Below are 23731 nucleotides of genomic sequence, written 5' to 3'. Positions count from 1 at the left end.
AAAACATAAAGGTTAAAAAAAAAAAACTTCTGGTTGCTTCCAAGCCAAAAAAAAGGGAATTCAATTATAAATTTAAATAATTTGGAGAATTCACAACTAATTCTAGCAGCAGTATGAAATGGAGTAGCTCTTTTGCTACTTTGAGTCAAAGCTGGTGTTTTTTTCCAATACAATATTTAAGGAAAATTCAATGAGTAATTTCATGACAATGCAAGGCTTTACATGAAACACTTGTATATTATAGCAAAGGTGGCAATTTTTACTTCCTAGATTTATGTTTGCCATGTAATACATAATGCAGGTGAGGAGTAACAAGATTTCCTTGGTGCTGACTGGGCCATGTCCACTGTGGGCAACAAACTTTATCCTGGGGTGGTGGGAACAGGTGTGGTAGGCAAAAAGGAAAAGACCATGAGTACTGGAAGTAATGTCAAGTTTTGCTGATTTCTAGATATGTGGTAAGGTCCTCTTCATCTAAACAAGAGAAGGCAGATACTATAACATGAGCACATGAGAACTCTGCTATAACTCTGAATCATTTTATTAATAAAATATATCATCCTTTTTTTTCTGTGGGAAGAAGACTTTGAATATTCATTCTCTTCTCAATGAGTTACATACAATATGTTAGTGTTAAAAATGAAAAAGTGAGGTTGTAATAGGACTCTTTATATTTCAATTTATTTAAGACACTGCTGTTATTTAAACAAGTTCCTCCTAATAGCATAAAAAGACTGATAGGATCTTGTTCTCAAATTTTTTTTTCCCTACTGACACCTGACATCCATGCTTTTGGTCTTGACAACATCCTAAAAAAAAAAAAAGAAATCCAGTATCTACATATTTATATCACGTACTGTAAGGCACCACACATGCGTTTGTGCACATATTGCCTCATACTTCACTAGCAAGGTATTGCTACCTTGCAATATCATTTCCCAAAACAATATGTAAAAGAATCGTCCATTAATACAAATTTACACCAAAAATTCTTTCTGTACATGATTGTCTCAGTGATGTACATATTATACGTTTAAATTAGACATACTTTAAACTACTTTGCAATGTGCTAAAATTCAAAGTACTTGCTGTGTCGTGAGGCAAAGGCCATTCATTGCTTATTATGCCACTGTCTTCAATTTGATGTCAAAAAAAGTCAGTGAATTGTATGGTATGTGAATGATACCTCCATAAAGCTGTTTTTCTTTAAGTCTGTTCATAAATAAGTAGAGATGTAGAGATTACCCTGGGTATGAGACACCATAAAATAAACCTTCTTTACAAGAAAATTCCCTCACTGGTATTCAGGAAACACATTTCAGTCTCGGTTGTGCAATCAAGTTTACTGAATTGGAGAAGCTGTTTATGTCACATTGAAGATGCTAAAACTTAAGTGTTTGCAGGTCCTTTCTTCACAGGTTTGAACCATGTAGTAAATGTGGCAAAGACACATTACACTGTGCTAGAACATTCTCATGGCTTATTTTCATTGGATTCACAGTACTAGAGTCAACAGCTGTTCTGAAGAAAAAGATGTGGTCCTTCATTTACCACAAGGGCAGAGGTGAAGACCCGTAGCCGCTGTGCATCAGTATGTTGAAATCGCTAAATTCTGTAGTCCGGCGCTGACACAAGGCTCGGACCTGCTGGATTTGTCCCTGATCACAGGGCAGTTGTGCAGTTTCAAAGTGCTACGTGGCTGTTACAGATACTCCAGTTCCAAGGCGTGATGCAGGGCCATGAGGTCCGAGTGACTGGAGATCCTCCAGAAGGGCATGGCATGCTGCAAGGGGAAGATGCAGGTGAGACCAATCACGCTGGGTATCAAGCCTTCTGTGGGCTTTTGAGACCCACTACCCTGCTGACTCCCTTCTTTCTGAGAAGGGAAATCTGGCAGTTAAGCTCTCAACACCACCTATTTTTAAAATGAAAAAGGTCCGACTTTCTTCCCTTAAGGATACTACACTGTACTCAAAAGTGTAACATGAAGTCTGTTGTAAAGGGGATGGATTCTTAAGTGTTACTACATCTACACTGTGACTAGAATACAAATTCCAAACTTAAAACACAGCCCCCGAGTTCCCTTTCAAAGTTTGTATGCAATGTTTAAGTAGTATGCATTTTCAAAACTTAATTGTTTTATTTGTGCATACAGAACTGGGGTACAGGCCAGAGGTGCAGTGAAAGGATTCACCAGAGACAGAGTGGGGAGCAGAAGGCGGGTCAGGAGAGGCTTTTGATTCTTAGTGCTGTGCTTCAACCTGCTGCGCCACCAAGGAGGGCCTCAAAACTTAATTTTACTATGACATGAACTTAAAATAGCTATCATTTTGGTCCCTCCCTGGTGGCACAGTGGGTTAAAGCACAGCACTAAGAGGCTGAAGCCAATCTACATGGCACGGCTGACCTCTCCACAGCTCCCCTCAGCAGTGTACTTCCTCAGTTTTGCCTGTTCTGTTCCCCACTCTGTCTCTGGTGAATCCTCTTGCTGCCCCTGCATCTCTGGCTTGTCCCCCAGTTCTGCATGCATAAATCTTTTTTAAAAAAAAGCTATCATTTTAATTATTAAATGTACCTCTAGGGTGCATTTCTTTTTGTAGTCTAGGAAATTAACCAAAAAAATAATTTTTAAACAAAATTAATTTTTGTGAAATATCTGAACTAATCAGACAATAAAAACAGGAATAAAATCATGACTAAACTTCCACTAGAGTAAGTGTTTACGCATCAGCTTTTATTTTCTGAAAGATGAAGATTCTCTTAGGTTTTTTTTGGATTAGTTGTGGATCTGTAATGCGTGCCAGTATATTGCTATAGATCACATAGCTGACTTGGGAAAGCACAGGCTATATTCACAGCACCTTTGCATTTAAGTAATCTGCTAAAAACATTTACCATAATCCAATCACAAATGGGTTCTATAGTATTATGGAAAAATCTTTGTTATCCATTAGTAACAAGATAGTCCAGAACTAAAAACTAGATCTCTCTTTTCAAATATTTATAAGGTTGAGTCACTGGCAATTTTAGAGTAGTAGAAAAAGGCAGTCTAGTATTTTGTACTTACTCATGATGTTTTCATTTTGCAGGAACAATGTCTAACATGTCCCTGGCCTACCTTCTCACAGTCTGTGGGTGAGTAGCAAAAATGCCTAACAGTCACAACTATGTAGTATAATAGGAGTAGCCCATTCCCTTTGAGAGAGGAACTGTAGAAAAAGAGGTGATAATTTAGTGAGGTATGAAAGAATGACCATTCTAATGGCAGTGGTTTTATGTTCTGGGGAAGAGGATCAAGGAGAAACTCATTGAGACGACATTGAATATGTGTGAGAGAAAAGGTTGACTACAGGAGGTTAATGGTAGTTATGGTTAATTGAACCTTATGCCAGAAAATGTCTGTTAAGCCTCTCTAAAACTTCAGTGAGAGGTGTTATGGCTAGTTTGTGTTGAAAACATTAAGGTTATATAGAGAGATGATCAGACCTAAATCCCATGTGCTATCATGCTTCCTAATTGTTCTCCAAGACTTTTGTATTCAGTGTAAATTATTAGCGCTGTGTCACAAAACTAAAACACACTATCCATGCTTTTCTTGGTAAGGGACACTGAAAAATGTGCATGATGATGATTCATAGGTTAGTGAAAAACAACTTTTATGAAAGCTTTTCTTATTAGAATAGAAACTGTTCAGTAAAAGTTCACAAAGTACAAATCACTTTAAATCCCACCAGCTCAATGCCATCCTGACTGAGTCCATTTTGGACACACCATCTTAAAGCTAGATCATTTTAGAAGATTTTGAATGTTAAATTAGTGTTTTCATATTTAAGCACTTACTTGGTATACCTATTATCTCTAATTTGGTAGATCATTACCTTTTGCCAAAGTTGCTTTTCATGAAAAACTGCATAAAGGGAGCTGTAAGTAGTTCTATTGAGAATGTGAAGGGGCCTCACCAATCCAGAAACTTTCAGCACTGTTTCTATATGTTTAGTTAACTTCTTTTGAATTCTGACCACCTAATGTTAGACACCTTTCTTACAGACAACAAGGTACTCATACACACTCACTGGTATTATTATAGAATACAATCAAAAGGTGAACTTGGAAAATTTAAATTTTGGTACATAGTTTACTATGGAATTAATGTACAATTTATACCTAAAGGACCAGTGCAAGGGTTGTGTCTTGTCTTTACAGGTGTAAGCATGGAAGCCAGCCTAGAACACATGTAAGCTATTTGACACATGGTCAAGTATCACCCTGAAACAAGTTAAAATGATAAGACAATTCACCACAATCTAAAGGCTAAATGCTCTATTTACTCTGACAAACCCTAAGCATCACTCCCATACAAGTATCGCAACTACATCCTCAGCAATGTTTGTAACAGAAAGGATAATGACATCTGCTACATGATCTGTAGTTCAAACACACAAGCAGTGTGGGCTTCTGTAAGAACTATGTTTACTTTTAACCTACATGAGACTAGGCACTCAAATTCATGTTAACAAGTAATTATTACAAAATGGTATCTTGCCTAACTAGTAACGACAGAAATTTGTATCTACAGGAACTTCACAGGGAAATTAGGTACATAGTAAACAATTAATTCCCAGTGTTTGCCTAGACCAAATATCTCCTGTATGAAGTGAGGTAACTGGCAGGCAAAGAAGAGTAGATGCAAGAAAGTAGGTTATAACTCTCAACTGTGTCTTTGAATTATTGACTCAATTTCCCTATAACCCAAATTTTATCTGTGAGAAGTTAGGATTGCATCTAGGTTTTAAAAATTTCAACTTTAGGTTAATAATGTGATTGTTATGTAATAAATGATACCAAGAATTAACAGGTAAGGCACATCTGCTAAAACTGAATCATTACAACACAAAGTAGTATGGGATTATGAATTGAAATGCCCTAACCATAAAAGGATCAAAATTAATACACACATCAATAGCAGTGCTGTATATGCTAGTAATGAATTATCTGGAAAAAAAGAAAAATCAGGTAGGTTTTTAGTGACAACATGTCGGTACTGCCCAGTACCATCTGTATCAAGATTCTAATAATGATATTTAACACAGGTAGGAAAACAGTTATGTAGAAATACAAGGAGTAACCAAAACAAACCTGAGAAAGGGGGTGCATCATACATTCTGGTTTTAGGCTGTTATATATACACATATAAAATTTGCTATATTTCAAATCCTATCCAAGTCATAGATGAAAATCTTGAACACATTGTATCAAAGGCTTAATGTGTCTCATGTGTCATCAAAACCATGTTTCTTTTTGCAAAAAAAACTCCAGTTTTCCATTGCAGCATGTCTGAAATGATATGTGGGTTCAGGCAATGTACTCTATTAGAGTGGATTGTACAAGTGAAAGAGAAGCACTTTAGAATATGGAAGAAAACATCAGGGTAAGTAAGAGTTGGATCATATCAAGAAATATGTTAAAGAAGTGAACTTTCCCTTCTTGATCAGTTAGAATGCTAACTTACATTGAACTAAACACAGTAAAATGTAATTAACAAAAGTAAACATTAAGTGATTTTTCAGTGAGAATATGGATTGTTTTGACATTTTGGTCAATAAAGTAATGTTCTTGGTAAAATTGGATAGTCACCTGTAAAAACAATCCAATTGAAAGTGAGCAAGGTAGGGCCCTCCCTGGTGGTGCAGCGGGCTAAAGCACAACACTGAGAAGCTAAAGCCACCTCCGCATGAGTTCGATTCCCGCCTGCCCCGGAGGTGACCACATGGCGTGGCAGACCTCTCCTGACCCGCCCGCTGCTCCCCTCAGCAGTGTACCTCCTCCATCTGCCTGTTCTTCACCCCACTGTCTCTGGTGAATCCTCTCACCCTCCACATCTCTGGCCTGTACCCCAGTTCTGTATGAATAAATCTTTAAAAAAAAAAGTGAGCAAGGTAAATGAATGTACACTTTTCCAATACAATATGATCTATGTAAGTCAAATCATTGTGCTATATTTCTGTTGTATCTCAATGATAAATTCGGAAGAGAGAAGATACAAGCTGAAAGGGGCAAAGTAGATGAAATGGGATGCCCCACATGCATGCCAAAAGCTAACAAGTGACTTAAGTAGACCATATGTTTTTAATAGCTTTTTAATGATGTAGTAAATTTTAATTTATATCTGAATATAAAGGGAGCACTGTAAGAAAGAGGTATCCTGGGCAATTTAGGGTGACAGTAAGGATGGGCCGTAGGTATGGCTGGCTGGTAGTGAGAAATGGGATGAAGGTAAAGTAGAAATACAGAGGTGTTCTCTTTACACTATATCTCACATCCAAAGTGGAGATATTGCATCAGGTAACAGGAGCTGTGGGACTATGGGAAAACAAATCTTTCCTGCCCCACCTTTCCTAATATTTTGCATTTATCTCCTCTGCTTCTACAAGTCAATAATTGAGAAAAGCCAGATGCTTGGGGAACTTAAAAGTAAATTGAACTTTGCTGTTATTGACATGTATCAGTGTTTCAAAAACACTACCATAAAAATCTTTGTCTAGGTTATTACACTTTTAGAGCTTATCCTAAAGATACAGCTGCCCCTGCATGACATAAAGATAATTTAGTGGAGAAATAAATAACAGAACTACATTTACATTTTGAAATAGACACGAAGTTCTATGTACTAATATATCTAGGCTGTTTTCTAACAATTCATTATAAAGTATACTTCATTGCACTACTTTTTCTTATGTTTCCCCTCTAGACAGAAGTGGGTTCTTTAAGGATGAACTCCAATCTCACATATAGAATTTTAGCACTACAGAATAAAAATTGCTGCTAATGTGTCATATAAGTAAAATCAAAAGGAAACGTGCATTAAAAATGTTATCTTTCTAAACTTAGGCAGATGTAATCAAAACCCCAATGAGATACCACCTCATACCTGTGAGAATGATCTATATAAAAAAGACCAGAAACAAGTGTTGGTGAGGATATGGTAGAAAAGGAACCCTCCTACACCGTTGGTGGGAACAAATGGGTCCAGCCCTGCAGAAAACAGTATGGAGGTGTCTCAATATTAAAAATAGATCAATTCCAAAGAACACAAAAACAGTACTTTGAGAGTATTGGCATTGCAGGATGATTGACAATAGCCAAGTTATGGATACGCACAGGAATAGTACTCAGCTATACATCGTGGAAGAAAGTGGAGAGACAGGCTACATGAAATAAGTCAGGACAAAGAAATAGCATATGGTGTCACATATGTTACTTCAGGGGGGCTTGTTTGGGCTACCAGAAAGAGAAAATGGGATGTGACCATGGTAACATATAGTCTCAAAATTGAGCACTATTAATCATGTCAATGACATCCTAGATTTGTGAAAGTGTATATACATTTACAATCAAAACTGCTATCAGTGCCGCAGACCTTTCCTATCTCTATTAGCAGTGTCTCAATAAATATGCCTTTTGTATTTAAAAAAAATGAAAATACAGTTGCCTCTACACACTGACAGCACACTTTTTTAAATCACACAGAAGCCTAGCCATTTTTTTACAAGTTTGAAGAAAAAGACATGTGAAAGGTAGTTAGTTGATAGATGGCTAACACCTTAAAATTGAAGGCAAGAGGTTAATGACCAAGATACATAAAAATTTATGACTTAATAACAATCTGATTAAAAATGGGAAGAGTATTTTCCAAAGAAATAGAAGTAGCCAAAAAACCATTAAGAGGCAGCATGTGTTGGTTAAGGATGTTGAAAGAAGGGTGAGAATTGGTGAGGTTCCTCAGAAGAGTAGAACTACCATGTGATCCAGAAATTATGCTTTCGAATATTTATCCAAGGAAAACAAAACCACTAACTTGAAAAAGACCTATGATCCTCTATGTCTATGGTTCCTTAAAAACAGTTCCACCAAGATTTAAAGTTATAAAGAAAAATTCAAATGCAGGGTAAAAAAAAAAAAAAACAAGCAAAATAGGACACTCTACCTTCCATTCTATTGTTGAACTACATGCATACAACACAATAATGGTGACAGTTTTTATATGATCAGTTTCTATCTTAGGGGTTGTCTATGTCTTAAATATACTCAATATTTCCTACTGAGCCAGGTGCTGTTATCTCCATGTTTAGCATTCAAACCCAGGTTGTCTGACTCAAGAACCCAAGTATTAAACATAAAAGTTTCTCTAATTAAAGTGAGCACTACTATATATTAAAAACAGGAAATAGAGAAGGTGATTCATGAAGTGGTTGTTAGAAAGTGATTGAGACAATGACAGTAGGGTTAGGGTGTTGGGGATATGACCATGCAGCAGAAGGTAAGGCTGTTACAGACTCTCAAGACCCTGAGTGACAGGCCAAGGCACCAATGAATGCATTATTGAAATTGTCACACAATTTCAGGCCGAATTCCCTGCTCCTCTTGCACCCATTCATTACTCCATCAGTATGCCTCACAGACTTCCTCAAGAGCAGGACTATACACTGTTTTATATGCTCAGTAGCCATGTATTTAGTATTTAAATACTTACTTGATAATTGTTGACGGATCATTAAATAAGGGATGCAAAGGAATTACAAACAGCTATAGGCAAATGGGGCATGAAAATATCAATGGTTAGCTTTGTTCCTTTTCTACTTTGCCAGTACCCCCAAAGAGGTGAAGCATCTACTCTATGGCAGGAAATAGTTTTCATCTTGCAAGCTAGTTCTGACCAACTGGTAGAATTCTGAAATGATGTTTGTGAGGCTCTTACGCTATACCCAGACTCCAGTACCAAGGTAATGTATCTGCACAAATATGGAAAAGGGCAGCCTGGCAGGAACTGGCACTGCACTCACTGTGGCTGCAAAATGCAGACATTTTGTCTGAAAAAATATCACAGCTGCCTGTTCTGCTCCCAAACTCTGTGGTATAAGGACCAACGCCTTTGTGTGTGTTACTCTTCACAAATGATATTTAATGTTGTTTCAGTGGTTACAATTCTGTGATTACAATTCTGAACATGTTTCATGATCTGTTTTAGAGAAACGGAACTTGTTTAAGTGATTCCGTTATGAGAATTCTGAGAGCTATGGAAAATGTCACCAGGTATACCATGGAGGGCAACTCACCTTTTTTGCACCTTGTTCTTCTTCGACACCATCTCCTATAACAACATACACTACCTTTCTTCCAAACCTTTGAATTATCCTTTCAAAACAGCTTTCCTTTCCTAGTAAATAAAATACAAAAATGTGTAAAGTTTGGGTAACTTCTATGGTATTTCAACTTTTTATGTAAAACAGCTCCATGCTTGTGATTAGATTCTATCCTATACAAACAAAGGGGAGTGCACTTTTACATAGGATATTGGGGCAGCACAATAAACCAAAAATTGTGAAATAACCATGTCGTGTCTTTTCCCTTGGGAGAGAATGATTTTAATGCTCTTTTGCCAAGAACTTATTTTTTACATCCTCTTCAATGTGCATTTTTTTTCATCTCGGTTGTAATCCCTGTGGACTTCCCACCACCAGTTCATCTGCGTGCCATCACCATAATCCTGTGCACTCTCCCCAACCTAGTTTTGACTCTGCGAGTGTAAGGGATCAGGAAAAAAAAAGTAACTGTAATAAAGTAAAAACGATGGCTAACTATAAACCAGAGACATTTTACAGGGGCAGAGAGGGAAATGGGAATACCACTGTAAAGATGTTCATATATCAAGCTCTGGAGATAATATCTAATCCACAGGCTACTAAGAAGCATGGGGAAAAAAAAAAAAAACCCAGCAGATTGGCTTTGTTACAGCAACAGAAATCAAAACAATGGAATTAAATTAGTATCTCTCTTCATTTTCAAATTGGGTTTCTGTTTGAATTAAGGACCCCCAAAGCCTAGTGTGTTTGCCTGAAATATTCTTGTAATACTGTTTTGAAATAAACGTCCGGTAATTTGGGGGCACACAGACAGGTCAAGCCTGCCTTACCCAGGCATCGAATGTTCAATAAAGCACTTTTCTGGAGGAAAAAAATGGGAGAAAGGTAACTGAATACCTTTATCTGTCTATTATCTTTCCCATGTCAAGACTTAGCTTGAGCTTCACTGGCGGCTACACTGTGTGTACATCCTGCAGTTAATGCAGCCATTGTTGCTTCTTAGAGAAGAAGCTGGTGTTCTAGGTCCCACGCTGCCAAAAGGGTCATTTTAATGGACAATGGGGAAGGTTATAGTTTTCAAATGTAAATGACTGAGCAGAGCCTGCACCTCTTTCAAATAAGGATCAGATATACACACGAACAAATTGCTTGTTTGCTTAAACAAATGTCTGCTTTATATTTGTATTTTGCACTGAAATCTCTAGTTTGCATCTGACAGAATGAAATAGGGCCCGCCTTACTTCAAGGATGTTAATTTCAATGTTTCTTTAGTGGCCCACTAAACTGTGAAATATTAAATCACTAAGAAACAAATGCAGTGCAGGTGTGATAACACATCCAAAGAGGTGTGAACCAATGTCCCTAAATCATGCAGTGTAATATCCAACTTACCTCAGTAAAAGAAGAGTTTTTAAAAAGTACAAAATACAGTTTTAACTACAAATAGATAGCCAAAAAACTGAGATGTTATGAAAACTTACATTTTCTTACTCAGAAGGAATTTTTTATGGGGTTTTGCAAAGCTTCCCCTTTTTTGGGTGGATAAAGGAAAGGAAACTCAGTGTTATTTCTAGGTGAAGCTATGGTGGACCAAAACAATCATAGCTTATGTGCTATCTACTATAGTCTTCCTTGTGATTTTTAGGTCACCTAGACATTTTCCACCATAAAGATTAATCAAAGGAAACTTTTAAGAGTTAGTTTGAAGTCTTAGATAAGTACTCATTTTGATTAATCCATTTTGTCTGAAAAAAATGTCACAGCTTTGCTGAATGAGATAGTGCTCATCATTACACATTTTCCTAATCCTAATTTATATTCTGGATTTTAAAAAATTGAAGCTTAAATATCACAAGCAAAATACTTAATACTTGATTGTTATAAATTCCTATTATACTAATATTTGCAAATTATTTGGTATTTAGTTTTAATGTACATGACATTTAATACGCTATTCTTGTTTCTTCAAGGAAGTTAAGCTCTCCCCATTGTTTATTATACTACATTTCTCTTTGGCAATTATTCTGATATTTATGTGTTGATAAACTTATATTTGGATTCTTCTTTACAAAACACAATTGATTCTACTTCATTAATATACCTAGGGTAAATACCTGACAATGTAATGAAATAGATAGCTATCTTTTATGGAACATAACTTTTGGCTACATCAACCTACTATAATTTCTGTTTGATATATTCTAAGTCATTTTCGACATTCTGCTATTTGCTCTTCTCATGAGCTACCAGTCATCTTAAAAATCTAGATATTTCTAACCCGTAAACTCTTCAACTTTAACATTGATGAACTCAAGCCTTTCTTTCCCGATACATCTGATTTCTCATCAGTGTCCCAGTGGCCTTGAAGACACCTCTGTGTCAGCTTTCCTTAGAATAAACATTTATTCTTCCCTATCATTCAACAAACATCTGTGCATTTACTATGTGTTGGATACTATAACCACAACAATGAGCTAAGGAGACTCAGCTATCCAGGTTACTACAGTCGTAGGGAAGTCAGACTATGAGCACCCTACAAATTAATTTGTCTACCAATAATGTAACAGGTGCTTTGAGGGAGAAGTATCATCAGATGAAGGACATCAGATGAAGAGTGAGACCTATAGATATTCTATTCTTGCCCCTTGTATTTACATAGAGTTGAGTGACCACATAGAACCTTTCCACCAGGCAGGTTACCTAACTTCTTTCCCCAGGACACAATGAAATAATATTCACATCACCAGAATAATATATAAAGGCATTTATGATAAGATCCAAGCCAGCCTTTCAAGCTTCGGCTGCACACTAGCCACTCACAAATCCCACAGCAAGCAGTGAATATATTTTAACTGCTCTGTCCCTTTCCTCCTACTAGCCCACCTGCCTAGGAAACTCTTATCTACCCTACCCAGCTCAAATGTAATTTCTTCTCTTTAGTTTACACTGACACTTGCCCTCTGCCTCATTCTGAATGGGAGTAAAATGTTCCCCCCTTAAAGAGACTTAGCTGTAAACTTCCTAGGTTAGAAAGAGGTTGGAATCAAATACCTCATTTGACCCTTACCTACTACCTTTTAACTTGAACAATTAAGTTCTCCAAGACTTAGTTTTTTTATTTACAAAATGGTTAAATTTAAAAGGTTGACTATCATGTGTAAAATATTTAGTATGGTTCTGATGATCTAGTAGATACTGAATATGCTTACCTACATAAGACTACTACTTCCCCTGGTAGCAAATTGTCTGAGAACTGCCTCCCTACTTTTATTCTGCTTGGCTTGTAATCTTTGTATATTGCATGAGTCATATTTCCCCAACGATGTTATCTTTCTTGCAAGTTTTTTTTTTTTTTTGGTATTGCCATAAGAAAATGGGAACTCAATTATTTGTACATTCAGATTAAATTTAAGAGAAAAATGCCTTCAGTAGTAGTAATTTGTTACTAGAATTGTTTCATTAATGCTATTAATAGAATTATTCTCTTCTGCTTTCTGTAATTCTATACTGCTGCTGTTTTTGCTTATAAATTTTCTTTATTGATGTTACCTAAAGGAATAAAATAATAATCCAGACTAGATAGTAAATTGACTGCAGCCAAAATACGTAGGACTTTAGTTTAATAAAACCAACTTGCCTGAGTTCAACTACATGAATTTTGTTTTATATATTTTTTACTGTCTTTTGACAATAAATTGGTTAAATTTTTCCTTCTACCTTTCTGGCACTTAGCATTCTGAAAGACAAAAAAAATCTTATTTACTTTCCTTCATTTTTATAAACCTGGAGATGAAAATATGTTGGTTAAAAAATAATAATAAAAGCAGCTCACCTATTTTAGTTGCACTGTAAATATTTTCTATTGGAAATACAATTCCTAATCCATATAGCAGAACTTTCGCCAATGCTGGGATGAGCTGAGTAGTTGTCACTAAAATATTCACACAGTTTGTCCTATGAAAATAGAGGGGGGGAAAAGATACAGTTGAAAAATAAATCTCCAAAATTAACAAATATAAGCAAAGCTTTTTCTAGCCAAGGCACCACTAGAGTGATCTGGGGAGAACTTGCCTGGAGTGAATGAGTGTGAGCGCTTTCAACGCCAGGGTCAACCAGGAGTCCGTCAGGGCTTCAATCTCAGCCCTCAACTGCAGCCAGGCTTCCCTCTTGGCTGGTCCAAGCAGACCTGTGGATTATAAACACATGACAGGCTACTTCCTTGCCAATGTGTCTACATGACTTTATAAATAATAAACACATAATGTTATTCCTTACACCACCTCAAGCTTTATAGTATATCAAATTTTTATATTATCATTTGATAAATATTTAACAGTGTAGGAAGCATCTAGTGTAGTTGTATGCTTAGCATTCCTCCTTCTGGTCATAGATGTCATCTTTCATTGTTCTGAGGAGCCTATTTATCCCACTACTCTGTTTGGGAAGGGCTGACATCTGGCTCCCAGGATAGGCAAGTGACCTTGGTTTGACCACTGAAAAGTCTATCTTGGAACTTCTGCTGTCTCTCTCAGAAAGACATTTTCCACCCCATGAAGGTGCTACACTGGTAGAATTATCAACCTCATAATTATCAACTGGGTTGCCACCTTTTGGGAGGGATGGAGCTAGAATGACCCTTAGCCAAAGGAAGGAAGAGATTCCTGATGATATCATTCCAGCATCTGGATTTAACCAATTGCTAATCTACACTATCCCTACACTTTTCATTATTATATCAACGTATTCTCTTTTAGGCTATAGCCATTTTAAGCCATGGTCAAAAGATCCAAATGAATACAAGTCTCTACTAGGGAGAAACTTTAAAATCTATTTGAAGTCATTTGGGCAATGTTATTAATCCCACTTCCTTATAAGGACAGCTGTGTGTCAGAGATGTCCAGAAACTTATTCCAGGTAATACCAGTACTCTTGAATATAGAGCCAGACCTAGACTAGACTACTCAGGGCAGTTGACTCTAGTATTTCTGTAAGGAAATCAAAGCAGATTTACAATGGGTAGATGAAGATGCTCCAAAACTCTTACAGCCAAAAATGTGAGATGCAAAAATTTGAGATTTTTATTTAAACTGTCTTAACTAACTTGCTAAGATACCAGTGACAGTCACTTGCCTCCAACATTATTTTTGTAGGTATTGTAGATCTCTTTTACTCGTCTGTAACGGAAGGCCAGCTTTCTCATCCAATCTACACCTCCCCGTACACCGGTTGCCAAACATAAATTAGCACTGGTTGCTGCAGCAGGAAAGCCATCTGTTCCAAAGTTATAGGTGCTATTTAGATGCAAGCAAAATCCAAAGTTAACAAAAATGTTCCTTTCAATTAGCTGAGCAATTAAACTATTAAGTGGTGACAATCACTTCACATTTCTGTGTTCTCACCTTAGGTCTTGCCCATTATCATCTGAAGAGACATCATCTATATGAACTTGGTCACATTCCTAAAATGCAATAGAAATTATACATATTCATTTTCTAACAGCATCTCTATTAAAAGAAAATAACTTTAATTGGAGTACTTTTCAACCATGTCAATCAGTAGGTGGCAGTCTTGCTAAATTGACATTTTTACCTACTTCACATCCTTCTGATGTAAGAACAGAGCAATGTCATTAACAACTACTGTTATTTGGCTTCAGAAAACACATTTTTGTGTTTAGAAAGGAAAGTGATTGAAAACAATTAGCATATGTGTTCCATAAACCTCGGGTACCTGAAGACATCATGCTGCTCCGAGCTGATTCAGTCAGTGCCTGCGCATAACTGAAACCAGACATTTCAGTAAATGCAGCATGCTAGAAAAATTAAACCTGATGCTAACTGCCAATGAAATTATGACCTCTGATTGCTGTTGAGCCACACACCAACACAGCCCGAGGCCAGTATGCTGAGGAGCCCAGACAAGAAATCTGTTACTGGTTTGCCATTGATTTCAGAGATGTGAGTTTTATATACTCTCTCTCTGTCTCTTTCTCTCTCACTGTATTAAGAGAAAGAAAACACAGGAGACTTCAAAACCTAGATAAAAATAATCAAACCATGCAGCCTTTCTCTCTCTCTCTTTTTTTTTTTACTGTTTCCTTATTCTCTGTATTCATTGTAAAAATTAGCTTGAGTTTATTATAGAATCATTTGTATATACTTGACTTAAAAAATCCCAAGCCACATGTAAAATGTGTAGAGTGGGAAGCCCTAACTGTGTCTAAAATGTATGGGGGCTCACATGCATGCACCTGTCTGCACGAGCGCCCCTACATCTCACCACAGGGCCCCCGGCCCTAGCAGGGTTGCAGGAGCTCAGGCACTTGATAAACAGTTGTTGGATGAATGAAAACTACAAACTCACAACGGGGCTCTAGTCCAGAAACCAGTGGCATGTCCTTGCCAAGCTTTTATATGTCAGCTACAATGCTTTCTTGTAGTCTAGCTCCACAGACCCAGGAAATCTATCTTATATGCATTTCCATTCATTCCATTCATTTCCATTCATAGGCATTTTAGTTTAAAAATGATCAAAAGATATTTCCAGGCATATGTCATGTATCAAAAAAGGTTCTTCTAAAGCTCTAGTCCTATTTGCAGCATAGTTTTAAAAAATCAAATGTGTTCCTATAGTGCTTAGTATTCAATTTGTCATATGTAAGATGTCATGTACAAAGCACCACAGTAATAGAAGGTGTATTTTTATGTTGCTGGTTCCTTTTGAGCAAATTCTTTTCTCTCCATGGATTTGTGAGGAAGGGAGCAGGAGATAGAAGTAGAAAGAAACTCAAACCAGCTGTTGCTTAACAGAATTAAAATCATGACCCCCAACCCCTTCTCTAAAGCATCTATTTTCCAAGCAACCCTCTCCCAGCAAGCAGCAAGTTCCAAGGAGGAAAAGACTTTGACCTTGTAACCCTCTCCTGCTCTCCTGAGGTCCATAACCTCAGATAAGAAAAAAGAAAAAGCAAGTCTAGGGGCCTCACAGGAGGACTGTGAATTTACCATTTGAAAAACAGGTCATTCCTGGAAAACATAGTTGGGAATTTCTTAGACTTAGTAGTTTAACTGTACTTTGGAAGATGGATAATAGTTGTTTCTTCCTTTCCCCCCACCCCAACAATGTACTTATTCTGGGTTAAATTTAGAGTCACTAAATTTATTCTGGGTTAAATTTAGTGTTACTAAATCATGAGTAGAAATGTCTGCCATTTCTCTGGTCAGAAATATGTTTTTACTGTTACTAAATGATCCCTTTTTTTAGGATGCATGATTAGTATACAAAACAAACCCACTCCCCACATCACACATCTCCCCCCAAAAAACAAACAAACGAAACCGAAACCATAGTGCCACAAGGGAATATTTCTCTCTCTTGGGAAAAAAGAGAGAAGAGGAGGATGTTGAGGGAAATAAAAGAGGAAAGGATACTGATAAAAAGATTTTAATTCAAGGTATCAAAATTGACCTAGTCACTTGACCTAAAGTAACTCTTAGGGTGGAAAGAATTCTTTGGAAAAGGAGTGTGCTAAAAGGCTTTTCTTAAACTAACACTTTTGTAAATCTCCATTACTATCAGAGTTGACATTTATCTGCTAATGACTGTTAATGATCCACTGTCACCATTGTCTTTCCACATCCTGTATTTGTTTTCTCCTGCTAGCTTTATTAAAGACTTTCTGTTCCCAGGCAGAGGCCCTCATTTGAAGTATGGCTCAGTGTCTTGATTGACTCTAATTAAGTGTCAACAGCTTCAAGCTTTTACCTACAGATTCCAAATTCACTTCACAGTGATTTGATTAAAGCAAAGTTTGGTGTGTTGGCAACAAGGAAGTCTTCATTTATCACGGGAGAATCTTTGTTGAATGACTGTCATGAAAGCAGATTTAAAAAATCAAGAGCATTCTTTAGAGGGCCTAATTAGCACCTTACAGGATGGAAAAAAAAATCTTTAAAATGACAGTGTAAAATAAGATTTAGGAATTATCGTACATTTAACTTAATAACAAAAAAATACCGTATTGCACAAATGTGGAATATGTAAGATACCTACTGAGGACTCATTAAATAAGTCTTTGATCAAGCTTACAAATAAAGGTGTACAAAATCTTGTGAAATAAGCCATTATAATACAGTTTAATGAGAAACTGTAATTTTAAAGTTTTAATGTGACATGACATTAATACTACCTTGATGCTTACTTACTCAAAACCAGAACTCCTCAAGGTACGGATAATATTAAGGTACTGAAATCTCTTTTCAGAGTACACCAGTGTAGTTCCAAGCACATTTACTCTCTAGTTCCCTGTTAGCTTGAGATCCGAGCAGAGATCTCTTCTTCCATTCTTCAGAAGCCACATAGCTTTCTGTTTGCTTGTCTTCTTAAGAACCTCATTTTAGGTCCCCCCCCTTTTTTTTTTTTAACTGTCTGGGCTAGGTTGTTTTGTGTTCAAAATTTGTTTTTAAAACCAGAGAATTTGAAAACTAAAGGAGTGGATCCAGATGGATTGAAGTAACAACAGCAGCAAAGTTTCCAACACCACTGAAGAGTCTATAGACACATAAGGTAGGAATGGAAATTGCTGTATTTTTCTGGTGCCCAAGTATTTTCCTTAGAAGATATAGAATTCCATGGGAAAATGTGTTTTTATTCCAAAAGACTGTGCTAAAAATGTACTTTTGAAATAAAATTCCCAATGTATGTGATATGAGTTTTAAGGAGTTGAAATCATTACTAAGTCCAAGTTTTGGGATAGCATTCAGATGTTCAGATGTCTAGGGGCCACTACTGACAGTGCAGCATATTTCATATCATTATTTTGTCCTGGTTGAGTTCTGAGCTGCCCAAGGAACCCCCACTGTGTTTGGTTGTCTGGCATGAGGCCTAATGTGGGCAGTGGTAGAGAGTTCACTACTGGTAGATTCCATACTCAACATTCAGTTAGCTGGCTATTGGGTGCCTTGGCTTAGAAAAGGATTGTTTATTCGTTCACATATTCAATTATTTATTGAGGCTACTGTGTTCTAGATGCTAAAGACACAGCATTTAACACAAAAAATGTTTTACCATCTTGGAACTAATATTCTAATCTGGGAGATACCCAAACAAGAAAAAACACAAAATCCACGGTATATTAATAAGTACTAAGGAGAAAAAAATGCAGGCAAGGGGACTATACATTGCTGTCTCCAGAGATAGCCTTTCAGGCAAAGGAAGGAGCAATTCAAAGGTCCTGAGCATTAAGCAGGAGGGAGAAAGTTATATGGGCCAACAGGTAACAGCAAAGAATTTGCTTTGCCTTGAGAGTATCAGAATAACCTTCGAAGGTTTCCCTGCTGATTGACTGACTTCAATTGGGTCCAAGAGCAAAGATCTGAAAAACTGAAACTATATTTTGCTAGATCAGAGAGGGGCAACAGTCCCTTTTGCTTTTAAGGCAATCAGGTAACTGTAGACTGCAAGGGTTGTGAAGAATCCCTGAGCTATGGGAACACCAGGAAAACATAGCATTTTCATCCCAGACTGTCAATTCTGGACCTTTCCTTTTGAATGGCTGTGGGGCGGGGTTGGGTAAAGGTGCAGCTTACTGGGCAAACCATTATTCTCCTAGGAAATATGTGAGATTTAAAAAGGCAAAGAACTGTGGATTTAGTGAGCAGATCCTAAAATGGTGATGGGAGGGCTCTTTAAAGATTCATTTATGCATAGAAGAACTGGGGTGCAGACCAGAGGTGTGGGGGTGAGACGATTCACCAGAGACAGAGTGGGGAGCAGAACAGGCAAAACTACTGAAATACACTGCTGAGGGGAGCAGTGGATGAGATACGAGAGGTCTGCTGTGCCATGTGTTGGTCAGCTCCCTGGCCAGGAACTGAATTCAGATCACAGCAGTGACAACACAGAAATTTAACTCCTATGCTGTCAAACTCTTCCCCAAAATTACGGATGCAAGAATTGGCCTGGGAACAGGAAAGGGATCAAGAAGTGGATAAAAATTGTACTTGTGTTAATGGCCTTCCAAAGGAATACTAAAATCAGCAACATTTTGCATTAAGGCTCAGTAGCACCAAATAGGAAAGGAAAATATAATTCGTATTTTTATTTTCCCAATTTTCACCTGTCCTCCTCCCCTTCTGCCCCATGCCTTCCAGTGCCCAGGTTTGTGATCACAGCCCCGTCTCCACCTGAAGCCAGGATGTGACTCCTCGGGATCCTCCAGAATAAGCCCTAACTCTTCATCTCATCCCCAGGCCTTTAAATGATTGACACTGAGGAGGGAAACCACTGACAGATGGTCACTGTGCCAACTGGGCTTCTGCCTGGTGGAAGGAACAGACGCAACTGTAGGCGGTGAGAGCAGAGGTGTCCCTGTGACTCTGACACGTTGCGTCCTAAGTAGGAGGTCTAAGGCTTCAGGCAGGACAGAAGGGTTAGCTGAGGGCAGATGGCGGTGACTAGAGGCACAGGGTCTAGCCTGAGTGCCAGCTGGAACTGTGCTACGTGACAGGCTGCTACCTTCACCTCTCAGACAAGCACCACAAATGACCAATGTTTACCCCTGCCTGGCCTCCCCAGTTAGGTTCCACCATCTGTGCTTCAGAGAGGAGTAAAATAAATAAAATTAGCAAGCTTTAGTTACAACTGGACCTCAACTTCCAGACATCTGAGTACTCATGGGACTGGATTATAAAATGCTCACATGGATGGTTGGGGGAAATTGCCACCTCGAAGCAGCTGAACACCAGTTCTGATGTTGGGAGTGTTAAGAGAGCCGTGTGGCAAGGCGCTTTCACTTCAGAACTCTGGTTGCACTGTTATTCTGCCTTTTTGGTCCCTTCTGTCATTATTCTTGGCATTGCAACTCCAGCTGACCTTTTTCTAATCCATCATCATCTCTGGCCTTCCAGGGACGGGCCACAGACATGTTCTTTTGGACCAAACCCCAGGAATAACTCAGATTTTGTACAGGGGCTCATATGCAAAATATTAAGTTATGGCAGAAATGTTTCTGCAAATATTTATTCTGCTTTGATACTGTAGTGGTTGTACTTTTCCCCCAAGCTTTTCACTTGTGCCATAATTATGTAAAAATACACCATGCCACTCAAGTTAGTTTAGGAAATTAACAAGAAGAATTAAGACCATTACAATGGGTTGTCTTATCTGCACCAAGGCCAGAGACGTAATAGCACACAGGACATTGCACCTCTGAGCGTGACACTAGAAACAACCTCTGGGTTCACCTGAAATCTTGGAATAAATAGAAACTCAGGTTTTTCAGGTGGTGAGCAGGTTATGTATGAAAGGGAACGATAGAAAAAGGTTACAAATGTGCCCTCAGGGACACTGAGCAACATAAGCCCAGTTGCTGCTGACTGAGACTTTGTTTGCTCCATGTTCCATGAAGACAACTGACACCACACTGCCAATTGTTCCAATACCTCCCTTTCCAAAGTAAAAATGGAGCGAGAGTCAAGTCGCCAGAGAAGGCTATTTGCACACATCTTTTCAGCAGTGTGCCTACTGAGAGCAGCTGGTGTTGGCCCTGCCTGAGGAAGTGATCTTGGGGCCCCGGTCCCCTCCTGTCTGTCATTAGGCAGTTACACCCGCTGCTCCAACTTCCACCAAAAAACATAGATGCTTGCTTGGAACCTTCGACACGCCCAAGTTACTAGAAAGAAGTATTCCTTTATGTTTAAAAATGAAAATGCTTAATTATACAGAATACAGAAGAATTTCCAGAACTTCTGAAACACATTTACAAACTACTTGATAGCTTTATTTGGACAAGGGATCGGCAGGCTTTAAAAAGAAAAATAAAAAGCCATCCCCCTGTGGATTTGCCCACATTACCCTTTCTCAGAAAATCTAAACGGTGCAGATGGAATTACATGGTGACTCAAATTTGAATGACACAGATTTTAAGGGAGCAATTTTCAGAGTGGCTTTTGGAAATAACTTTCAGCTCTTTAAGGGAAAAAAGGTGAAATGGTTCATCCCTAGAGTTTCTCTATGACTCAGAAGTTCTATGAGGGGGGAGGGGTGGAAAAGGAACAAGTGAATTGATGGAAAAGGTATATAAAGAACCCTTCTAACTCATGACAATGGACTCATTACTCCAAGTCCAGACCCTGTGAAGAAATCCTGTCTATAAGTTAATAAATTTGCATCAACTAGTTTTTTACTTATTTCTCTAGAAAAAAACAAGTACCTTCAGAGTCAACATACTATGTATATATACTCACTGATGTGAAATAAGGTGATAATGTGCTCCCTAAATGTGTGTAAGGCCTCACTACACTTAAAAATAGACTTAATAAAGAGCTTGGTGCTGCAGGGAGCCCCCATGCCTACCATCAGAGGCTGGCTGCAAGTGGGGCTCAGGGCTCTTGACTCATCTGGCAGGACCTGCTGTGGGTGTCTGGTGACCTTCCCACTGCCCTCACTGTCCTGCTCCTACACTTTCTGCTGAGAAGGGTAAGGATAACCCACAGCCTAGGCATGGGAGGCTAAAGAAGGGCACTTTTGGAAATCTGCCTCATTCTGTTTGACAGTTTGAGGGAAATGCAAGTTAGAACATACCTGGACAAATTTTACTTTTACATCCCCACTCTAGCTGTTTAATACAGTAACGACGGCAGCATGAATTACCATAAATAGCAACTATAGAAGCGAATGGGAAAACAATTTCAAATATGAGAAACTGATAAGAGGAGTTTTAATATCTGTTTTCCAGAATTAGCTATAAATACAATTTTTGATGCTAACACTGCTGTTATTGTTTTTTACTTAAATGAACAGCATTTTAATATACTTAATGTTAAGTATCCTGTATGGAATTACTTAAATGGCAGACATTTTACTAGAATTATGTTTACAGTTATAGGGAGACCTAAGTACTTGTATTAAACCTAAAGATTTAATTAAAATAGTTTCAATAATGGTAAGATAATTATTTCAATTTGATTCTGTTTTTGGTCAACATTTATATATTTAGAGAAAGCACCTAAAAATGGTACATTATATAGCAAAAAGATAAGATACACTTAAGCTATATATTGGTATAGGTTTACAGTTTGGTAAATATTTAAGGTAATTAAAATTTTATAGGACTGTCAGTCTAGTAGTAATTGAAGACATGATGAAAGATGTTTTTCAAATTTTTAATATTTTCTCTTATCATTTTCAAAATGTGTTAAAATAAGATAGGATATATAATAGCATATCATTAAAAAATTCCCCAAAAAAATCACAGGAAGTTACTTTTTTTAGGGTGTGGTGTCATGTTAATTATGTTCATATCATTCTGCTTAGAGTTCCTTCACCATGAATATGTACCTTTCTGTATGACAGATTATGTTAAATAAATTACATTCTTTAAAACCTGAAGCCATAAAATATATTGAAGAAAACATAGGCAAAACACTCCATGACATCCATTTCAGAAACATCTCTGAAGATTCATACCCTGAAGCAAAGAAAATGATAGAAAAGACAAACAGCTGGGAGTACCCCAAATTAAAAAGCTGTATAGCAAAAGAGGCAATAACCAAAATGAAGAGACACCCTACAGATTGGGAGAAAATATTTGCATTCCACATACCTGATAAGGGACTTACAGCAAAGAGCTACAAAGAGCTTACACAACTCAACAAAACAAAGTAAACAATCCACTTAAATAATGGACAGAAGAACTAAAAAGACTTCTCCAAAGGGGAAATGCAAATGGCCAACAGACACATGAAAAAATATCCAACATGCTTCTTAATCAGGGAAATGCAAATCAAAGATTGCCCATAGTGCCTTGTTTTCAGAGCTGGGCTGGTAGCCAGAGACGGGTAAGATGGACATCTCTCTCTCTCTCTCTCTCTTTGTTCTGCTACACGCGTGTGACTGTTTCTTTTGTTCGCCGGACCTGGGCCCCCAACTCCCCAGCCTTGCAGGTCAAGGCCCCCTGCACAAAACCACAATGAGATAGCACCTTATAGCAGCAAGGATGGCCCACATTAAAAAAATAACAAACCAGCAACAAATGTGGAGAAAAAGGAATCCTTTTCCATGGTGACTGGATTCAAACTGGTCCAATCACTATGAAAACTTGGGTGAACACCCTCAAATTATCAAAACTGGTGCTACCATATCACCCAGAAATTCCATTTCTAGGAATCTACCCAAAGGGCACAAAAACATTAATTCAAAAGGAACCCTCTAGTCAACTATAGATCTGAGGCTTAAACCAGGAAAGGGGGTGGGATGGAAAAGGGATCAGAATGGATGGGAAGAGCATAAGGGACCATGGTGATGGTTCACAGGTGGTGGTGTGGTAGATGGGGATTAGAGGGGGACTACAGCAGAAATCAAGTTCTGTACAAACATGACCAGCAATGTAAAAAAAAAAAAAAAAATTAAAAAGCAATAAAAAAACAAAATTTACTTACACTTTGAAGTTTAAGGTGAAGGAAAGAAAAGTCTTAATAAGTCAGAAATAAGTCAGAAATTGAAAATTCGCTCTTAAAGTGGACTTATTTAAGATTGTTCAACACTGTTATCTTTAAAAAGCAGTAAGTTGAGGCCCTCCCTGGTGGCGCAGC

At 37.7% G+C, this 23731-nt stretch overlaps 1 protein-coding gene across 6 annotated transcripts in view; it reads right to left on the bottom strand.

The window, feature by feature from the left end:
• Positions 1-1234: 1234 nt before the first annotated feature.
• The window catches only part of EYA1 (EYA transcriptional coactivator and phosphatase 1), a 147149-nt gene continuing 124652 nt past the window's right edge, over positions 1235-23731 (bottom strand). For 3 of the 6 annotated variants that reach the window (XM_012722915.1, XM_004679805.1, XM_012722916.1), the window contains 6 exons: positions 14540-14598; positions 14271-14431; positions 13212-13326; positions 12973-13094; positions 9114-9214; positions 1703-1783 (listed from right to left, as the gene is read on the bottom strand). In XM_012722915.1, coding sequence (XP_012578369.1) covers positions 1703-1783; positions 9114-9214; positions 12973-13094; positions 13212-13326; positions 14271-14431; positions 14540-14598 — 639 coding nt within the window. Of the gene's footprint in view, positions 1784-9113; positions 9215-12972; positions 13095-13211; positions 13327-14270; positions 14432-14539; positions 14599-23731 lie in introns of all 6 variants that reach the window. The other 3 variants (XM_004679806.2, XM_004679804.1, XM_004679807.1) reach the window with 3 other exon arrangements.

Source organism: Condylura cristata, unplaced genomic scaffold (genome assembly GCF_000260355.1).
Source record: "Condylura cristata isolate star-nosed mole 26May11 unplaced genomic scaffold, ConCri1.0 scaffold00009, whole genome shotgun sequence".
Classification (NCBI taxonomy): domain Eukaryota; kingdom Metazoa; phylum Chordata; class Mammalia; order Eulipotyphla; family Talpidae; genus Condylura; species Condylura cristata.
The sequence above is the reverse complement of the archived record's forward strand: the minus strand, read 5'-3'. Positions and strand labels throughout refer to the sequence as shown.